Source organism: Ctenopharyngodon idella, chromosome 16 (assembly GCF_019924925.1).
Source record: "Ctenopharyngodon idella isolate HZGC_01 chromosome 16, HZGC01, whole genome shotgun sequence".
NCBI classification, from domain to species: domain Eukaryota; kingdom Metazoa; phylum Chordata; class Actinopteri; order Cypriniformes; family Xenocyprididae; genus Ctenopharyngodon; species Ctenopharyngodon idella.
Genome location: NC_067235.1, coordinates 30,352,123 through 30,371,519, shown reverse-complemented (window position 1 = coordinate 30,371,519; position 19,397 = coordinate 30,352,123). Strand labels below are relative to the sequence as shown.

Genomic DNA, 19,397 nt, shown 5'->3' with positions numbered 1-19,397 from the left:
TGATGATTTGAAACAAAACTGATTTTATTCATAAATGTCATTAAAATACACAGAAAACTGCAAGATGAACAAAAAATAAAATAAAAAACACCAAATATTTTAAAAACAGAAGTGTACATTGGTTCCCACGTTCATGGAAGTATCAGGGAATTTTAAAATTGCCTGGAAAAGTCATGGAAATTAATAACATTTCAAAAAGCTCATAAATATTTCATCAACTAGAAATTGCTCTTTGTGAGTGCAATCTCTGTATACCATGATTTTCCACTATTCAAGAACGACTGGAAAGGTCATGTGGAAGTCACTGGGAACCCTGAAAAATACACAAGCTTCCAAGTGTCTATGTAAACCCAAGTTAAAAAACCCAACAGCTGATAAACATCCATGTTCATTGAAAATATATAAATGTATTTGCAGTATTCAGAGCCTTTGTTCAGGAGCCCCACTGGGAAAAGAACAGGCACGATGACAGAATCTTCCCAAAGCAGTAATTATCAACGACTCCAGCTAAACGGCTGATATTCAGCATAACAGATTGATGGCATTAGCATAAATCTTTCAGGCAAGGCATTTAGGGAAGCACCTCGTGTCGTGTCTTTAAACAAATTACAACACTACTATAAAAATAAAGCCAAAAAACACGACCCCCGCGGTCCCGTCCTGAGGCGAGGAGAATATGAACGCCACAGCAAATGTATACAAAGATAAAACCACACAAAGTGTAGAAGACAGAAAAGCTGGGACAGTGAGTGAGATCTCAAGAGACCTGCTGCTCTTCGGGTTACATGTTGCAGATAACAAGGGTGGCCAGCGAGGAATTTGCTTCCAGTAAGAAAACCTCAGCAGTACATCACAAGCCATCAGTTCCCCTGCCTTGCAATATAATATGGTCAATGTACCCAATGATGGAAGTTCCTCTTAGAGAACTGAATTCCACCTGCCGCTCATTTTCCAAGCAGAAAAAAAAAAAAAGACTGTCAAAAGACAACACCCAGAAACCAGCTAAAGTAAAACTAATCATGCAAATGTCCACTGAGCCGCAGAAAGTACAATAAAATAAAGAGATAAAGCAGAAAAAGTGCCTGACATGCATCAGTAGGGATGGGAATCGTAGGGTATTTAAAGGAATAGTTCACACATATATCAAAAATTGCATCAATTTTAATTTTATGGATGAACTCTTCTTTATGATTTTGGTTCTTTTTTAGTAATTCTGAGGAAAATCAAAGAATGGATGATGTTTGGAAAATTTATATTCCATTGTTTACCCTCTTAACAAGTCTGTTGTGAAATTAAGTTAATTTTTAACAGAACCATAATAACAAATCATAAATGAATAACCTAATATGGTAACACTTTACATTAAGGTTTCATTAGTTAACTACTTTAGTTGACATGAACTAAGAATGAACAATATTTCTACAGCATTTATTAATCTTAGTAATGTTAATTTCAACATTTACTAATGCATTATTAACATCAAAAGTTGTATTTGATAACATTAGTTAATGCACTGTGAACTAACAAGAGCAAAGAGTAATAAAAACTGTAACAAATGTATTGCTCATTGTTAATACATTAATGTTAACAAATGAGACCTTATTGTAATGTGTTACCCATAATATAATAATAACAACATTATTGTAATATATTATTATATTTTTTGTGGGGGAAGCTTCACATAAGAAATATACAGGACAAAAGGTGAGTTTCCAAACTTTTTAAGTGGGGAAACAAAAATCATGTGCCTGAAAGTTTATTGCTGATTTTAAATTCATAATTGACATGAAATAAGATGCATAATGATCGCTATGCCATCAGACATGTTTAATGCATATATTGTATATTTTCTGAATATTTTATCATGCCGATGCAGAAGAATGAATACATTCAAAAATTGATAACAGGCTGCATGAAAATAATTTGGTAAGTTTTGTTTTTTGAGAACCAGATAACAATTCCCAACCCTGAATCTGAATATCCTACTCACTTATACTCAAACACTACAGCACATACATCTGTCTATTAGCTTAACCTATCAACATTACTCTGATCCACAGAAAACACTCCCAGCGCTCGTACAAATGAGTGCCATGACTGGAAGAAGAAACCCTTGAGAAATTCCGATCAATAATCTAGTGATAGAAAAAAAAAAAAAAAAAAAAACGTTCACAGAAGCATGACAAAAGAAAGCAAAAATACCACAGTATAAGATCATATTTGCATTCAATAAATACAAAAGAGCCGTTACAGTGGCATCTGTGTAAGAACTGACCGAACGCTATGATGACCATAGTGTGATTTTCTCTGGAATACAGATGCATGGAAAAGTTGTCAGACTAAAGTGAAGACTGTAAGACGGTGGCACACTAAAAGAAAAAAATATTAATTTCACTAGTGGATCCCCATTGTGATCAGAAACCATTCAAGAGTTATTTAAAGGTAGCATTACACATTCTGCACTTTTTCTCGTTCTTCCAGCCCATTGTTTGTAAGCAGACTGTCTGTGACAAAAAGTATGAAAAAAGCAGCCATGTCTGAGCGCCCCAGCTAACTGCTCATTTCTAATTAGTCTGAAACAAGAAGCGTGGCCTCTTAGTTCTGAGAAAATGTTTGATCCATTCAATTTCAACATCCCTTATTGTCCAATTTTGAACATTATTACTCACTGATTCTGGGCATAACTAAGTAAGTCCGTTACATATGTTAACCACACCACGCGAAGGGAATACAACGCAGTCGGACGGTCACGGTCAACCTCGCAGCCCAGCCCAGCAAAGTTGTCGATTTTCCCCGGATCCCATGGTGGCGCTGTGGCAGATCAGTTATTCTGACAGCAGGCACCCTGCTTGCCAGAATTCTGTGTGGGCTGTACAGTAATGGGAACCACTTTGGAGCTGGGGGAGAAGCTGTCATCGCCACGCCCTGACATCTGCCTCTGGGACACGATACGGTAGATTTCTGTGTGAGAGAGAGTCGGGCAGAGATTACGGCATTACGGAGGGTTACCTGATAAAGGTGATCGTTCAGGTATGTTATTGACAGTGAAACAAATTCAGCTGCGGTTCATTGTGACACATAGAAATGAACAGTGTAACTATTAAACACTGTGTGGCTGAACAGAGGTGTTTCCCAGGCTAACCAAAAAAAAATAACAATAAACAAAAGGGGGAAAAAAAAAAAAAAAAAAAAACAGCAAAAAAGCAAAACCACTATTTCTGTGAGGTCAAACTTTTAAAGTTTGACCTCAAAACACAGTTTCATTCATTCACAGGAAAAGCAGAGTATTTCTGTGGCTTGGAGTTTGCTGCCATCTAGAGGCAATACTTTATAACATACAATATCACTCTGGTTTTGGATTGCCTACTACACCTGACTGAAACAAAAACTCAATAAATGTCACATGTAAAATAGTTACTTTTTTTTTTTAATTTACACCTTTTTTATTTAAAGAAAAATGTTCCCTGTTCTTTAAATAAAATTTTATTATTATTATTATTTTTATAAATTTCATGACTAAGCAGAAATTTTTATTTGAGATTCACTCATTACTGTAATGTGACAAAATAATGATATTATTTAAAATGTAAATGACATTTGTAAAGTAGCCAACTGTATTTATTATGCTTTATTATTTTTTTTAAATTAAAGGCTTTTCTGGATGATTTTCATTTCTGTACTACAACAATGAGAATGGGATTTTTTCACTATTTTTTCACATAGTAATGACAATACATTTGTTACATTTCACCCTAAAATTAAAACAATAATAATAATAATAATAATAATAATAATAGTAATAATAATAAATAAAAATTTACAATATTTGAAAATGCCCCCAAAATTATTATGGCAATGCATCTGGATATTTCACTTTTGAGTTTTTTTAATACCCATTATTCATGATTGTGTTTCCTTGAAATATTCTGTAATACAGTTTAAAAAAAAAAAAAAACACTAACTTTTTTTAGTTTTTAAATCAGCTTAAATTAAAAGGCAGCACAAAAAAACTAAGCATAAATACTCTTCTATTTAAATACTATTACAGTAATGAGAATGTACTTAACGAAACATGGTTTACACGACATGGTTGTTTCGGAAAGAAATTAATGAAGATATTACATCCTTGAATAGGTCAAAACTTGAAGTGGTATCTTCATATAAATATCTTGGAATTTGGTTCGATAGCTCTTTAACTTTCACTGATCATAATCAATCTTCAGAAGAAAGTTAAATCTAGACTTAGTTTCTTGTAACGAAATAGATCTACGTTTACTACGTCAGCCAAAACATATGTTGTTGAAACCACCGTTATTTGACTATGGTGATGTGGTGTATAGGAATGCACATAAAGGTGTTCCAGAACAATTAGATGTGTTATATCATGCAGCTATTAGATTGATCACTGATACACCTTACGAAACACATCATTGTGAATTGTACTCCCTTTTAAATGGGATGTCATTACATATTAGATGGGAATTACACTGGTGTATTTTTATTTATAAAATCCTGTTAGGTTTGTTACCCAAATATCTTCAAGATTTGCTCCAACATCATATACAACCAGATCATCTAATCATATTCTTTTGATTATCCCTAGAAAGAAAACCGTTTATGGTCATTTAACTTTTTTTGGATTTGCTGCTTCAAATAATTTGTATGTGCTACAAAAGTCATTGAAATTGAAAAATATATTTCAATCTCTGCATTTAAAATAAATAAATAAATAAAAATAAAATAAAAAAAATGGTAGGAAGTGTTTTATCACAGCCTGTAAATGTTTTGATTGAATGTATATGTGTGTATAGTAATGGATGTTTGTTAAGAGATTTTAACTATCCTGCCAGGCTTTTGCTGAAAATAACTTGTTCTTATTTGACTTGCCAGGTTAAATAGAGGTTAATAATAATAATAATAATAATAATAATAATAATAATAATAAGATTCACCCTTTTAGATGATTTGCTCAGGACTGACCTGTAAGAATGGTCTGAAATGCAAGTTCAACATTAGAAGAGTCCAGCGCTGAGGTCTCCAGGAAAGAAAGTCCATGCTTCTCTGTAAAACACACACAATTCAACAGAGCACTTGACATCTCCTAAACACACACACATATATATTATATTAATAATATATATATATATTTTTTTTTTTTTTACTTTATATCTAGCTTCTCAAATACATTATCAAAGAAAAATGGTATAAATATCTAGATAGAACACACCAGCTAGCAAAGACTAATTCTGAGATAAACAAGTAGCATGCAACATATATAAAAATCACTACATTCAGTATTTGAGATAACTGAGAAAAAGGTTAACACCAGGTATCTAAAAATGGCAAAACATGTTGCTAGCAACACCAATGTCATGGGTTCAATTCCTAGCAACACAAGTATAATGTGAAATATAAAATACCTATGAAGTAGATATAACAGCACCTGTGAAATCAGTGTTACGTGATCCTTCAGAAATCATTCTAATATACTGATTTGCTCAAGAAACATTTCTTATAATTTCAATGTTGAAAACAGAGGTGCAGCTTCATATTTTTGTGGAAACTGATACATTTTTTACAGGATAGAAAGTTAGCATTTATTTGAAATAAATCTTCTGTGTATTTACGGTCACACTTTTGTCTTTACAAATGTCTTTATTGTCAAAAATTCTTACTGACCCCAAACTTTTTTTATGATAGTATAGATTCAAGTCCCTATTAGGTCTTTTTTATAGTGAAATGTTTAATTAAACGCTACCATTCATTATTATTTATTTTGGGTGTAGATTTATTCTAGCTGTATTAAGGCGTAACTTTATACATTTGATTTGCCATAAAAATGACTCAACAGAAACTTAATATTATAAGTAGCATGAGAATTACAGGTCAAACTAGCTTCCCCAACACTAACCTGCAAACGCTTTGGCTTCATCCATAGGAACAGCCCTCAGATGGCGCAGGTCGCTTTTGTTCCCTACTAACATGATGACAATATTGCTGTCAGCATGATCCTGCAGTTCCTTCAGCCAGCGCTCAGCGTTCTCATAGGTCAGATGCTTGGCGATATCATACACCAGCAGGGCTCCTACGGCACCTCTGTAATACCTTTGAATACACACATTTAAAAGATGCATTTATTAAGGATTTAAAATATACACAATTTATTCCACAACCTAAAATGCTCAATAATAGTGTGGTTACCAAGAAGTATGGTCATGTGATTATTACTGTTATTAGAGTCTTCATCTTATCTGAATGTACATCAAGCACAAGCTCATTTAACTGCCCTTACTTCTTGGGAGTCTATGGGATCCCATAGTATTATAAGGTAAAAATGTAAGAGCAGGTACAGTCATTTTTAACTTGAATATGCAAGGCTTCTGGTGTCAGTCGCTTACAGTTATTTTAGCTGTGCAAGAACAGTCTGTTTTGCTGCTCAATATTGCAAATAAAGTGGTATTTGTTACCATATTATTTTAAATGGTTTTACTGTTTACTGCACTTTGTTGTTCATTGTTATTTACATAACTGAAAATCTTGCAGAAAATAGCAGGGATTTACAATATATTGGCCACCATATCGGTATTGGCAATATATGTTCATTTTTAATGATATCGTATCGGCCCGATAACAAAATTTGTTCGATATATTAAAGCTGATAAATAATGGATTATTTCAGCTGAGACACTTCAGATGCGCACTGTCCGCCATTATGGTTTTGAATTGCTTGAAATATGATTGAAATCACTTCAAAAAGGAAAATACAGTTAATTACAACATACAGCGTTAGTCTGTCATTTAGGCTACATAATATTATAATGAGAACATTATAATTGTGTGCTTGGGACATGGCTTTTAATGCTGAGACTTTTGTTTTTGTAATCAGGCTCTCAAAAATTATATAAAAATTTTGATTTAGATTTATCAGCCAATATATTGGATATTGGCTTTTAAATATAAAGAATTATCGGTTATCGATATTGGCCAAAATTTTCATATCAGTGTATCCCTAGAAAATAGCTTACTGCTATGCTGAAAAACAAGGTGAAAAAGTAATGTCTTTTTTTTACCGAAAGGCCTAGAAACTGAATTCTTTTGTTTAAAATCAGAATTAATTAATTAAAATTATTCATACAGCACATGAAAGAATGACATCAAGGATGCCAAATGGGACACAACGTTGTATCTTCATAGATGATGAAAGTGCCACAAAAATGGGTAAAAATCATTAAAACTTGTAATAACTAAAATTATGCTTTTTGTCGCCAAATATTTATGTATACTTTGCAAATGCTGTATCATATTTTTAAGGTTCGACACACACATTCTCACATATTTTTGTCAGGTGTGATTTTTCAGGACACCAACTTTCGAGATATCTCTCAGGTAATAGGCATGTTACATGTTATATACAATTATATTATATTATATTATATTTGAAAAAATTAAATTAACTGATGTCTTGATCGATTTTATGAAGACACTTACGCTGATGTGATGGCCCTGTATCTCTCCTGTCCAGCCGTATCCCAGATCTGGGCCTTGACGGTCTTGCCCTCCACATGGATACTGCGTGTGGCAAACTCCACCCCGATGGTGCTCTTGCTCTCCAGGTTGAACTCATTTCGGGTGAAGCGAGAGAGCAGGTTACTCTTGCCCACACCAGAGTCTCCAATCAGAACCACTGCAGATGACAAGGACAACGGTGCGTGAGATCAACTGCCTCAACTTTATGGTGCTTTTATATACGCTATTGTGTGTGCTATTGACCCTGGAGACACACATGACACTGCAAGAGCTCTTTCAAGCAGATTCCATTTGTGCGCTGGCATAAACCGGCATCCCTCCACCACACAATAGCAATTAAGAGTCAAATGTTTCACACACAGAGGGTGTGTTTCCACAAAGCTTTTAACAATGAGCAAAAAGGGCACGACCAAAGAGCAACTCCCTTTTTCACCCACACAGGCAGACTTATGAAATACTGGGAATGTCTCTCTTCCGCTGACAGAGGCAATAATCAAATGGATATTATTGTGAAATTATATTTACAGTTACACTGCTGTTCAGGTCGTTTCTTTTTTTTAAAAGAAACTAATACTTTTATTTAACAAGGTTGCATTAAATAGATCAAAGGTGACAGTAAAGATTTTTACATTGCTATAAAAAATTCTGTTTTAAATAAATGCTGTATTTTTTTACTTTCTATTCATCAATAAATCCTGGAAAAAAACATGCTACAGTTTCCACAAAAAAAAAAAAATATTAAGAAGCAGAACGGTTTTCAACATTGATAATGATAATAAATGTTTCTTGAGTAGCAAATCAACATATCAGAATGATTTCTGAAGGATCATGAGACACTGAAGACTGGAGTAATGATGCTGAAAATTCAGCTTTGAATCTCAGAAATAAATTAGATTTTAAAATATATTCAAACGGTAAAGAGTTATTTTAAATTGTAAAAATATTTGACAATTTTGTTATTATTTTTTGCAGCCTTGGTGAGCATAAGAGACTTTTTTCAAAAACATTTAAAAATTGTCCCGACCCCAAACTTTTGAACAGTAGTTTATAATTTGTGCCTGAGGTTTCTTAACTTAAATGGATAGTGCACACAAAAATGAAAAATCTGTCTTTATTTACTGACCCTCATATCCTTCCAAACCTGTATGTTGTTAGTTTTTCCATAGAACACAAAAAGAGAATCTTAATTTTATTTTTTCATATAAAGATTGGCAACCAAAAATGACACACACACACAAAATCTATCATTTCACGTTCAGTTTGGACATATGAGAACCAATCGTATTTGGCTTCACGTATGTCAAATCTAATTTGAAGTTATTTACATCTGAACATAGAAGTAAATAAGATTTCAAAGCTTCAGTGGATGAAAGGACTATCAGTGTATAACAACTTGCATTTCAGTCTGTTCATCACAAAGTTCATCATACAAGACCTGAATATGACATGATTAAATGTGATTAAATAATGACAATTTTAATTTTCATTTAACCTAAATCTAAAACAATCTTGGCTAATGCTGTCAACTAATCAACATGAAAGAATAAAATCCACCAACACAAATCTCAGCTATACTTGTTCTAATGATAATGGTCTGAGTTAAACACACAGGAAAGCACTTTGACAAAGAATTTGCTTGTTTTTAAAGCTAGTGGAAAGGCATGTTTAAAGAGCAGAGCAGTGATTGAACAGCACTGATTGATTCATGATTAAACAGCAAAAGGTGCACGGACATCTTAACACACACGGAGGTCGAGGGCAGAACTATGACTAATGGAAGTGTCAAATCCAAGGACATAACCATCACAACATTAAGGAGGTCAATATCATCATTAGTATTCACATTAATCTATCACTAGGAGAAATTCTTAAACAGGACAAAATAAGACAAATGGATGATCTAATCTTCCAGATGGTTTCCGCTGCATTGGGTAAGATTTCGTGACCTCAGTGAGTTTTAAAAACCTCCTGAATGCAAACCCATCCTGATTTATACAGGTCTTACCAGTTTAACTGTGCTTATATTGCAGACACTATTGAATGAAACCTCAAAATCAGTTTCACCCACTAAAGACAAAATGTTTTTTCCTTTTCCATGTGGCAATTGTATTAAATGTTCAAACTGTCAATGTCTGATCTATATTAAATTATAAAACAAGACACATAAAAAGAAGCCAATCATGTTGTGTATTATATAATCAAGCAAAAATGACACTTGACTTAACTGTATATTTTTAAGCCTTTTTATGTATTTGCCCTGAAAATCAATATTAACATGGTATTAACAACAGGTAAATTGTTTCTACATGCTCTAAGATGAACATTAGCTGGTTGACCTGCCACCATGTCCCAAAAACCAGCTTGTCCACCTTAAGCTAGCTGTTTTTTTTGGTGGTCTAGCAGCTATTGACCAACTTGGACCAGCTTGAAACAGTCAGTTACCATGTTGCAATCCACAGGTTGAATGTGCTAATCTGTGTTTTAGAGTAAAAAAAGAGGACTTCCTATAAGAAAAGAGACATGCAGCATATGAAGACGACATACAAGAGCTCATTTGAAAGTCAGCTGTTCTGGAAGTGTAGTAACGTGGTACTCACCTTTAAAGAGATAGTCATACTCGTCCTCTCTACCCGTCATGACTTTAATCTTCTTACCGGCTTAATAAGAACTCCGTGTTTTCAAATATTAAGACGTTGTGCTCTTCTGGAGAACCACAAGGTGCTTTTATATTTATTACAAAGCCAAAAAAACTTCGTTTGTGAGACGCATCAGCTGATCACGAGCGCTTCATTACGCGCGTCATGCGTTAAAGACTGCCAGAATCAAAAATAAAAATATATAATATATATCTCCTTCTGTCGACAGTTATATATAACGTAATCGTTAAGCAAAAAAGTCCCGAATTAGTCTAAATTACAGCTAATCAACTTTGATACGATGTTGCTGTGCTACGTCAACCAAGTTTCGCCCTGTTGTCTCATCTTAAGGCAAACACTTGCGTCATCGTGCTGAGATGTAGCCCCGCCTTTCCGGTGATCTTATTGGCCAGAAACACTGTCTATCACTCGAGTGTGCCTCTGCCACCCAATTAAATGTTTGACGGGGCTTCCGCACAGGTGTGTAACGTCACAGGTGTGTCGTTTATAGTTGTCAGGAGATATAAACACAAAGTATAACGATATTAAAATATACGTCTTTGAATAAAAACATACGGTATAATAAAACACGATGTAGCCTTGTCAATACAGTAGAAAAATAGCTTAAAAGAAGGCAGAGAGTCGCAGGTGTATGTCAGATGAGCTCTTCCACATTCCACAGCGGGACTTCACTCATGCTTTACAGAGGATGATGGGGCCTGAAAATGCCACGTAGGAGGTAATGAGGAGGCAGGGCTGCGCAACATTCAGTGACAACCGAGAATGCCTTTTAATTTCCAATTCAATTATTGCAATAAAATGAAATTTAATTGAGGTCGTATCTCATCTTTTATGGGTGTAAATTGTCCATATATATATATATATATATACAGGTGCTGGTCATATAATTAGAATATCATCAAAAAGTTGATTTATTTCACTAATTCCATTCAAAAAGTGAAACTTGTATATTATATTCTTTCATTACACACAGACTGATATATTTCAAATGTTTATTTCTTTTAATTTTGATGATTATAACTGACAACTAAGGAAAATCCCAAATTCAGTATCTCAGAAAATTAGAATATTGTGAAAAGGTTCAATATTGAAGACACCTGGTGCCACACTCTTATCAGCTAATTAACTCAAAACACCTGCAAAGGCCTTTAAATGGTCTCTCAGTCTAGTTCTGTAGGCTACACAATCATGGGGAAGACTGCTGACTTGACAGTTGTCCAAAAGACGACCATTGACACCTTGCACAAGGAGGGCAAGACACAAAAGGTCATTGCAAAAGAGGCTGGCTGTTCACAGAGCTCTGTGTCCAAGCACATTAATAGAGAGGTGAAGGGAAGGAAAAGATGTGGTAGAAAAAAGTGTACAAGCAATAGGTTGTAAAACCCATTCAAAAATGTGGGGGAGATTCACAAAGAGTGGACTGCAGCTGGAGTCAGTGCTTCAAGAACCACTACGCACAGACGTATGCAAGACATGGGTTTCAGCTGTCGCGTTCCTTGTGTCAAGCCACTCTTGAACAACAGACAGCGTCAGAAGCGTCTCGCCTGGGCTAAAGACAAAAAGGACTGGACTGCTGCTGAGTGGTCCAAAGTTATGTTCTCTGATGAAAGTAAATTTTGCATTTCCTTTGGAAATCAGGGTCCCAGAGTCTGGAGGAAGAGAGGAGAGGCACACAATCCACATTGCTTGAGGTCCAGTGTAAAGTTTCCACAGTCAGTGATGGTTTGGGGTGCCATGTCATCTGCTGGTGTTGGTCCACTGTGTTTTCTGAGGTCCAAGGTCAACGCAGCCATATACCAGGAAGTTTAAGGGCACTTCATTCTTCCTGCTGCTGACCAACTTTATGGAGATGCAGATTTCATTTTCCAACAGGACTTGGCACCTGCACACAGTGCCAAAGCTACCAGTACCTGGTTTAAGGACCATGGTATCCCTGTTCTTAATTGGCCAGCAAACTCGCCTGACCTTAACCCCATAGAAAATCTATGGGGTATTGTGAAGAGGAAGATGAGATATGCCAGACCCAACAATGCAGAAGAGCTGAAGGCCACTATCAGAGCAACCTGGGCTCTTATAACACCTGAGCAGTGCCACAGACTGATCGACTCCATGCCACGCCGCATTGCTGCAGTAATTCAGGCAAAAGGAGCCCCAACTAAGTATTGAGTGCTGTACATGCTCATACTTTTCATGTTCATACTTTTCAGTTGGCCAAGATTTCTAAAAATCAAAATAATTCAATGCACACAGACTGAAGTACTTTAAGTCTTTGGTTCTTTTAATTGTGATGACTTTGGCTCACATTTAACAAAAACCCACCAATTCACTATCCCAATAAATTAGAATACTTCATAAGATCAATGAAAAAAAAGGATATTTTAAACAGAAATGTCAGGCTTCTGGTTGGGCCTCTTTTTGCATGAATTACTGCATCAATGCGGCGTGGCATGGAGGCGACCAGCCTGTGGCACTGCTCGGGTGTAATGGAAGCCCAGGTTGCTTTGATAGCGGCCTTCAGGTCATCTGCATTGTTGGGTCTGGTGTCTCTCATCTTCCTCTTGACAATACCCCATAGATTCTCTATGGGGTTCAGGTCAGGTGAGTTTGCTGGCCAATCAAGCACAGTAACACCATGGTCATTGAACCAGCTTTTGGTACCTTTGGCACTGTGGGCAGGTGCCAAATCCTGCTGGAAAATGAAATCAGCATCTCCATGCTTGTCAGCAGAAGGAAGCATGAAGAGCTCAAAAATTTCCTGGTAGATGGCTGCGTTGATTGTGGACTTCAGAAAACACAGTGGACCAACACCAGCAGATGACATGGCAGCCCAAATCACCACTGACTGTGGAAACTTCACACTGGACTTCAAGCAACTTGGGCTATGAGCTTCTCCACCCTTCCTCCAGACTCTGGGACCTTGATTTCCAAATGACATACAAAACTTGCTCTCATCTGAAAAGAGGACTTTGGACGACTGAACATCAATCCAGTTCTTTTTCACCTTAGCCCAGTTAAGACGCTTCTGACATTGTCTTTGGTTCAGAAGTGGCTTGGTTCGTGGAATGTGACAGTTGTAGCCCATTTCCTGAAGACGTCTGTGTGTGGTGGCTCTTGATGCGCTGACTCCAGCTTCAGTCCACTCCTTTTGAAGCTCTCCTAAGTTCTTAAATCGGCTTCACCTGACAATCTTCTCAAGCCTGCGGTCATTCCTTTCACTTGTACACCTTTTCCTACCACACTTTTTCCTTCCAGTCAACTTTCTATGAATATGCTTTGGCACAGCACTCTGTGAACAGCCAGCTCTTTCAGCAATGACCCTCTGTGGCTTACCCTCATTGTAGAGGGTCTTGATGATCGGCTTCTGGACAACTGTCAAGTCAGCAGACTTCCCCATGACTGCTGTTGGGATTACTGACCTAAACCCAGTATTTATACTATGAGAATGGTAATTTAATAGAACTTGAAATTAAATATTCTAATAATTTGAGATACTGATTTTTTGATTTTGATGAGCAGCAAGCTGTAATCATCAAAATGAAAACAAAAAAGTCTGGAAATATTTTACTTTATGTCTAATAAATCTAGAATATATTTAAGTTTTACTTTTTGAATTAAATTACAGAAAAAAAAAACTTTCATGATATTCTAATTTATTGAGATACACCTCTATCTATCTATCTATCTATATATATCTATATATATATATATATATATACACACACACACACACATATATATATATATATATATATATATATAGCCCTCTGTATACTGATATTGTATACTGTATATGTAGAATATTCATAAATGTTGTCTGTGCATTCTCAAACTTTGATGTATAATGATGTATAATGATGTATATATTTGATGTAAATATGTTTTCTTTTTGTTGTTGTTGGACTATTTTCAAACTGCACTTAAAATTCATTGTGGAAAAAACAATTCAGACATTTTTCTTACATATTTCTGCTTTAATTATAATTGAAAAATGACATACTGGATATACTTCCTTTTTTGCTTTAACAACAGCAATTGATAATACCTCCAGCATCAGTGATCATATTATCATAATGATAATGAAAATATAATGTGCAAAAATGTCAAGCATTCATTACGAAGATAAAAATCAGCACTTTGCTTATATATATATATATATATATATATATATATATTAATAGCACAAAATATTGATTTAGAGCTGATTAGTCTTAAATAATAAAAATAAGTTATGTCTCTTTTAATTATCTTCATTAATCAAATTAAAAACTAGTGTGAATAAATGTGTAAATGGAAAAATAGGTTCTTTCCTCAATCTTACATACTAATTACAGTGATAAAGTTATTTCTCCAGCATGTTAAGTAAGATGAATTGCTTGTTGTATTTTTCATTTGTAAGTCACCTTGGATAAAAGCGTCTACTTAAAGTAAAAAAAAAAAAAAATTGGCCAAAAATTAGGTCAAAAAATCCTTGTCAAACCTGACAAACATTAAAAAGCCTACATAATATTTATGAATACAAATATGGCTATGTCAGTTAATGAAATGGATTTCCTTTTGCTTTTTTGCCATACTGGTTCTTTCTTAATGATGGCTCTACTGTACAAGCTGAATTCACAACTCCATTAGGATCCTTGTGAAGTCCTTCTGAACATCCAGAATGTACTTTCACATGTTCTTGCAGCAGACCTTCTTCTCCACCTGTGTGTCATCTGCTTTGGGTTGGGACAATGTCACGGCATTGATAGAGCCTCGAGTCACTTCTTTGCTACTCACCTTTTTATGGATTTCTGAGAGAAACAGTAATGACAACATGATTATGGTGATGAAGCCGAGTGCTTGTATACACTATTTCAAGGCTGACTGAAGAGGAGAAATCCAGAGGGCAAGGAACACATGTAAAGTACATGTAAATAAGGTCTGATGTGTTCAGAATAAACAGTAGCTTTACCTGCAAGCACAGTGTTGAATGCCGCCTCGACATTTACTGACCCCAAAGCTGAGGTTTCCATATACAGAAGACCATTCTTTTCTAGAAAGATAGAAATAAATGACAATAACATATTAATAAAAATAGACTTGTGGTTGCTGGACTAGAAATATATAGTTTAAGTTATATAAGTTTTCATTTATTATATATATATATAAAATGTATATTATATACCAATAACCACTCGTTATAATTTGTAATATTTATATATAATATATATAATAAAAATAGGACCTGCAAAGTCCTTTGCGTCCTCTGTTGGAACGGTCCGTATTGCTGCCAGGTCTGATTTATTGCCCACTAGCATCACTACGATATGAGTATCTGCGTGATCGTAGAGTTCCTTCAACCAGCGTTCAGCACTTTCATACGTCAAATGCTTTGAAATGTCGTAGACTAGTAGGGCTCCAACTGCTCCTCGATAATATCTGAAGGATAGGAAGCCAGATCATATCAGGTCAGGTGACTGGATTTACTTCCTTTTTTGATTCAATAGAACACTGTCATAAATCATTATGTAATATAGCAGAATGACAGGTGAGAAATGAATTGTATAGCAACAGGTAATGAAGTATGCAATGCTACATTCTTCTCAGTTTGTTAAAGAATGGATGAATGACAGTTCAATAATGCATTTGCATATACTCATATTCAAAGTGGTGACCACAATTGTAGAGAGAATTATTCTGACATTTTGGTCTGTTTCTCAAACAAAGTTTTGTATTCAGAAGACTTACATAGCAAAGTAAATATATTACTGTATAAATACACCATTCAAAAGTTTCTTTTTTGAAGGAAATCGATAGTTTTATTAATTATAAGACTTTTATAATATTTATATCTCAAATAAACACTGGTCTTTTGAACTTTCTATTCCTCAAAAAATTCCTAAAAAAATTGCATCAGAGTTTCCACAAAAATATAAAGCAGCACAACTTTCTTTTTTTTTAACATTGATAATAATAAGAAATGTTTCTTGAGCAGCAAATCAGCATATTAGAATGATTTCTGAAGGATCATGTGACACTGAAGACTGGAGTAATGATGCTGAAAATTCAGCTTTGATCACAGGAATAAATTACATTTTAAAATATATTGAAATAGAAAACAGAAAATGAAAATGAACTTGAAATGAAATCTTACGAACTCCAAAATTTTGAATAGTAGTGCATTTATATATATATATATGATGCTGAGTAAATGATGAGAGAATTGTTATTTTATGGTGAATTATGGGTGTATTTGCTTGTTTAGCAGCACCATTTGTATGGTCTTTAAACGTTAAACCATGCAAAACTCACGCAGAAGTGATGGCCCGGTACCGCTCCAGTCCGGCTGTGTCCCAGATCTGAGCTTTGATGGTGAGACCATTTAGCTGCACAGTTCTTGTGCTGAATTCCACTCCGATGGTCGTCCGGCTGTCATGATTAAATTCATTCTTGGTGAACCGTGACAGCAAGTTGCTCTTCCCAACACCAGATTCTCCAATAAGAACCACTGCAACAGAACATGGAGGTGCATATGAGTCTACATTCTTAGAAAAAAAGATTCAATATGGATTCTATATATTAAATGTATGCCAAAAAGGAGAATTGTCTTAAATGATTGCATAATACTTTCATGTTTAACTGGTTATTTTAATTTTTTCTAGTGATAAAGTATGTTCATGTGACATGGCCAAGTATGGTGTCCCATACTCTGAATTTGTGTGTTTATTTAAAAGGATTTAAAAATATAAAAGGATTTAAAACAAAGTTAATTAATTAAAGCTAAATTCATAAAATGATCCCATGATGGGAACCCCTAAAAAGTTCTATATATGAAGCGCCTGACAGAAGCCTTTAAGTTTCTATATAAAACCTTTTCTTCTGAGTGTATAGAAATGCCACCAACCTAGACTTGGTGTTATGGCTATATAGTGTCTTCTTGCTATAGAGCACTCATTGAACCCACCCATGAAAAATTTGTGATAAACCCCACGATTGTTTTGCACAATTACTGCTTGGTGTATTTAGCAACACTAAAATCAATGATTAGTTGCAGATTTAAGGACCAGCCATTCACAGACTCACAATGTAATCGTCTACAATGAAATGTTTGTTGTCTTGAACTTTAAGGAATTTTGGGAGTTTAAGAAATTATTTGATAATAAGGAGTGATTCTGACTTGATGAGCCATATATTAACACATTTGGCAGACACTTTTCGATTGAATTCAAGGTTTTGGGTGCAAGGTCATGGGTTCAAGTCCCAGAGAACACACAAATTGATAAATTGCTTTAGATTAAAGCTTCTGCCAAACGCATAAATGCATCTCTATCCAGTGAGAAATGTTAACACCACTTCTCCCTAACGTCATAAATTTATTTCAGCCATTTATAGAGTGAGAAAACAAAGCAGGGGTTATTCATCTCTACAATGTTCCATCATTTTATTCCAAGTAGGTCATGTTTCAATGCAATTATTACTCATTTAAAGTGCAACATTAAGATGTAAAACATGTCTTATGCAATCACACAACGGCATCCTTATGAGGAAATAGTCCAGGCTTGTTGTTCATTAAAACTTGAGACAGAAGTAGATCTAACCCTTGTATTATCCTGCCAGAACAAACCCACACTGGATGAACGGTATAACACTTCACCATATGAAAACCCTGGTAATTGTAGGTGCAAACAAGAATGACTCAAACATGTCAGAAGTAAAGTCAACACTCCACCCATGCAGGACTATCATGAAATTTCTGGAATTGGAGTTCATTTATCATATTATGTCAGGAAATGGGACAATAAAAGAGTGTTGAAAAAAAGAAATTCACAATGTTTATTATAGTAGCCTATAAGAAGTATTAATTAACTCATGCACAAATATCTGTGTATTTAAAAGTGTTGTCATTTCTGATTAAACCATCAGGACAGGTGATATACATATTAAAGCTAGCCCTTTAAATGATCATGATCTTGCTTCTCTTAAATGGTTTCCTCTAAGTATTTCCTGTTCTTGTTGCTTCGATTTAACCATGATGAAACCAACGTTTTGTCTCGTTTGTGCAATGCTCTGGCAGATCAGTTTCACAATGGGCTTCAACAGGTACAACTATTTCCCCTCCTATACTGAGTAACAGAACTCAGTAATCTTGTGTAAACAAACCCTTGTTGTCATGGAAATCAGATTTCAACCATCCTATAGGACTGCATTTGTTTTGTGGTAAACCAACCCTCAGAGCTTTACTTAAAGGAGGAATTCAATTGCAGGTATAATATAACAATGTGCAAAGTAAATGACATTCTCTACAAGTACTGCAAAAACAGTGGGATGAATGCTTTCTGATAATGAAACTAATTAAACATCACCTGAACGACAGTTTAAGGTTACAATAGATTGTTTAACATGCATTGCCAACATAACTATGCAGAAGTGTCAAATCTTACCTTTGAAAACAAAGTTGTAGGCCTCATCAGACCCCATATTGTCACTCTTGTAAGCAGATCTACCTTCACTAATCTATATTAATGCTGCATGAGTCAAAATCCCAAGGAGAATCAAGAATGACAGTTTCCCCTCGCTATGCTACAGCGGTTGACCTAAAAGAGCAGAAAAACAGCACTAAATAAAAATGAAATTCCAGTTTATGGTGGACAGTTCACTTGTTTGTACAAGGAACTAGCTGTTATTTAGCCTGGCAGTTCCGCTATCAGATGTGCTGTACCTGGGGAAGGTGGGCGTGACTTTAGCTGCGCTCAAGTCAGGTCAAACAGGTAGGGCGAGCACAGGTGCAGTCATATGAAACTTTGTGCAATAGTGCACCTGCTCGGCCAATGAAAAGACGACATACACACCATCCACAACCAATCATTTTCTTTTAAGCAGTCTCTCCCAAGATGAGGAAGGCATTTGTCATGGAAGAGCCCCTCCCATGGCAGATATTTTGGATTACATGATTGAAACATCATTGTTTGAAACGCAAATATTATAACTGATATAACAGTGATATTTTATCTTTAGACACATTGCAAAATACAATGTTCAGGGGAATAAAATACATACATTCCTGATTTTGTAAGTTTTTGTTTTAAAGAGGTGGTTGATTATGATTTCAATTTTTTAACTTTAGTTAGTGTGTAATGTTGCTGTTTGAGCATAAACAACATCTGCAAATTTATGATGCTCAAAGATCAATGCAAATGGAGATATTTTCTTTTAAAGAATTCTGTTTAAGGACTACAA

At 35.0% G+C, this 19,397-nt stretch overlaps 2 protein-coding genes across 2 annotated transcripts; both read right to left on the bottom strand.

Annotated features, from left to right (window-relative positions):
* Window positions 1-3: 3 nt before the first annotated feature.
* Window positions 4-10,862, bottom strand: rab11al (RAB11a, member RAS oncogene family, like). The gene is made up of 5 exons (XM_051864623.1): window positions 10,125-10,862; window positions 7,489-7,684; window positions 5,912-6,105; window positions 4,981-5,061; window positions 4-2,961 (listed from the first exon to the last, which is right to left on the bottom strand). Exons 1-5 carry the CDS (start codon window positions 10,162-10,164, stop codon window positions 2,822-2,824), a joined length of 651 nt encoding a protein of 216 aa, XP_051720583.1. The 5' UTR covers window positions 10,165-10,862; the 3' UTR covers window positions 4-2,821.
* A 3,272-nt stretch (window positions 10,863-14,134) lies between these two features.
* Window positions 14,135-19,174, bottom strand: rab25b (RAB25, member RAS oncogene family b). The gene is made up of 5 exons (XM_051864815.1): window positions 18,602-19,174; window positions 16,473-16,668; window positions 15,406-15,599; window positions 15,133-15,213; window positions 14,135-14,971 (listed from the first exon to the last, which is right to left on the bottom strand). The coding sequence occupies exons 1-5, from the start codon at window positions 18,636-18,638 to the stop codon at window positions 14,850-14,852; spliced, it is 630 nt and encodes a 209-aa protein (XP_051720775.1). The 5' UTR covers window positions 18,639-19,174; the 3' UTR covers window positions 14,135-14,849.
* Window positions 19,175-19,397: the final 223 nt, after the last annotated feature.

Coding starts and splice junctions, on each gene's coding strand:
- rab11al (XM_051864623.1), bottom strand. CDS start 10,164: ATGACGGGTAGAGAGGACGAGTATGACTATCTCTTTAAAG. Junction 6,106..7,488: donor TACAGGGCCATCACATCAGC/GTAAGTGTCTTC, acceptor GTGTATTCAAAG/GTATTACAGAGGTGCCGTAG. Junction 5,062..5,911: donor TGAAGCCAAAGCGTTTGCAG/GTTAGTGTTGGG, acceptor TGTGTTTTACAG/AGAAGCATGGACTTTCTTTC.
- rab25b (XM_051864815.1), bottom strand. CDS start 18,638: ATGGGGTCTGATGAGGCCTACAACTTTGTTTTCAAAG. Junction 16,669..18,601: donor CTACAACTTTGTTTTCAAAG/GTAAGATTTGAC, acceptor GTTCTGTTGCAG/TGGTTCTTATTGGAGAATCT. Junction 15,600..16,472: donor TACCGGGCCATCACTTCTGC/GTGAGTTTTGCA, acceptor CCTATCCTTCAG/ATATTATCGAGGAGCAGTTG.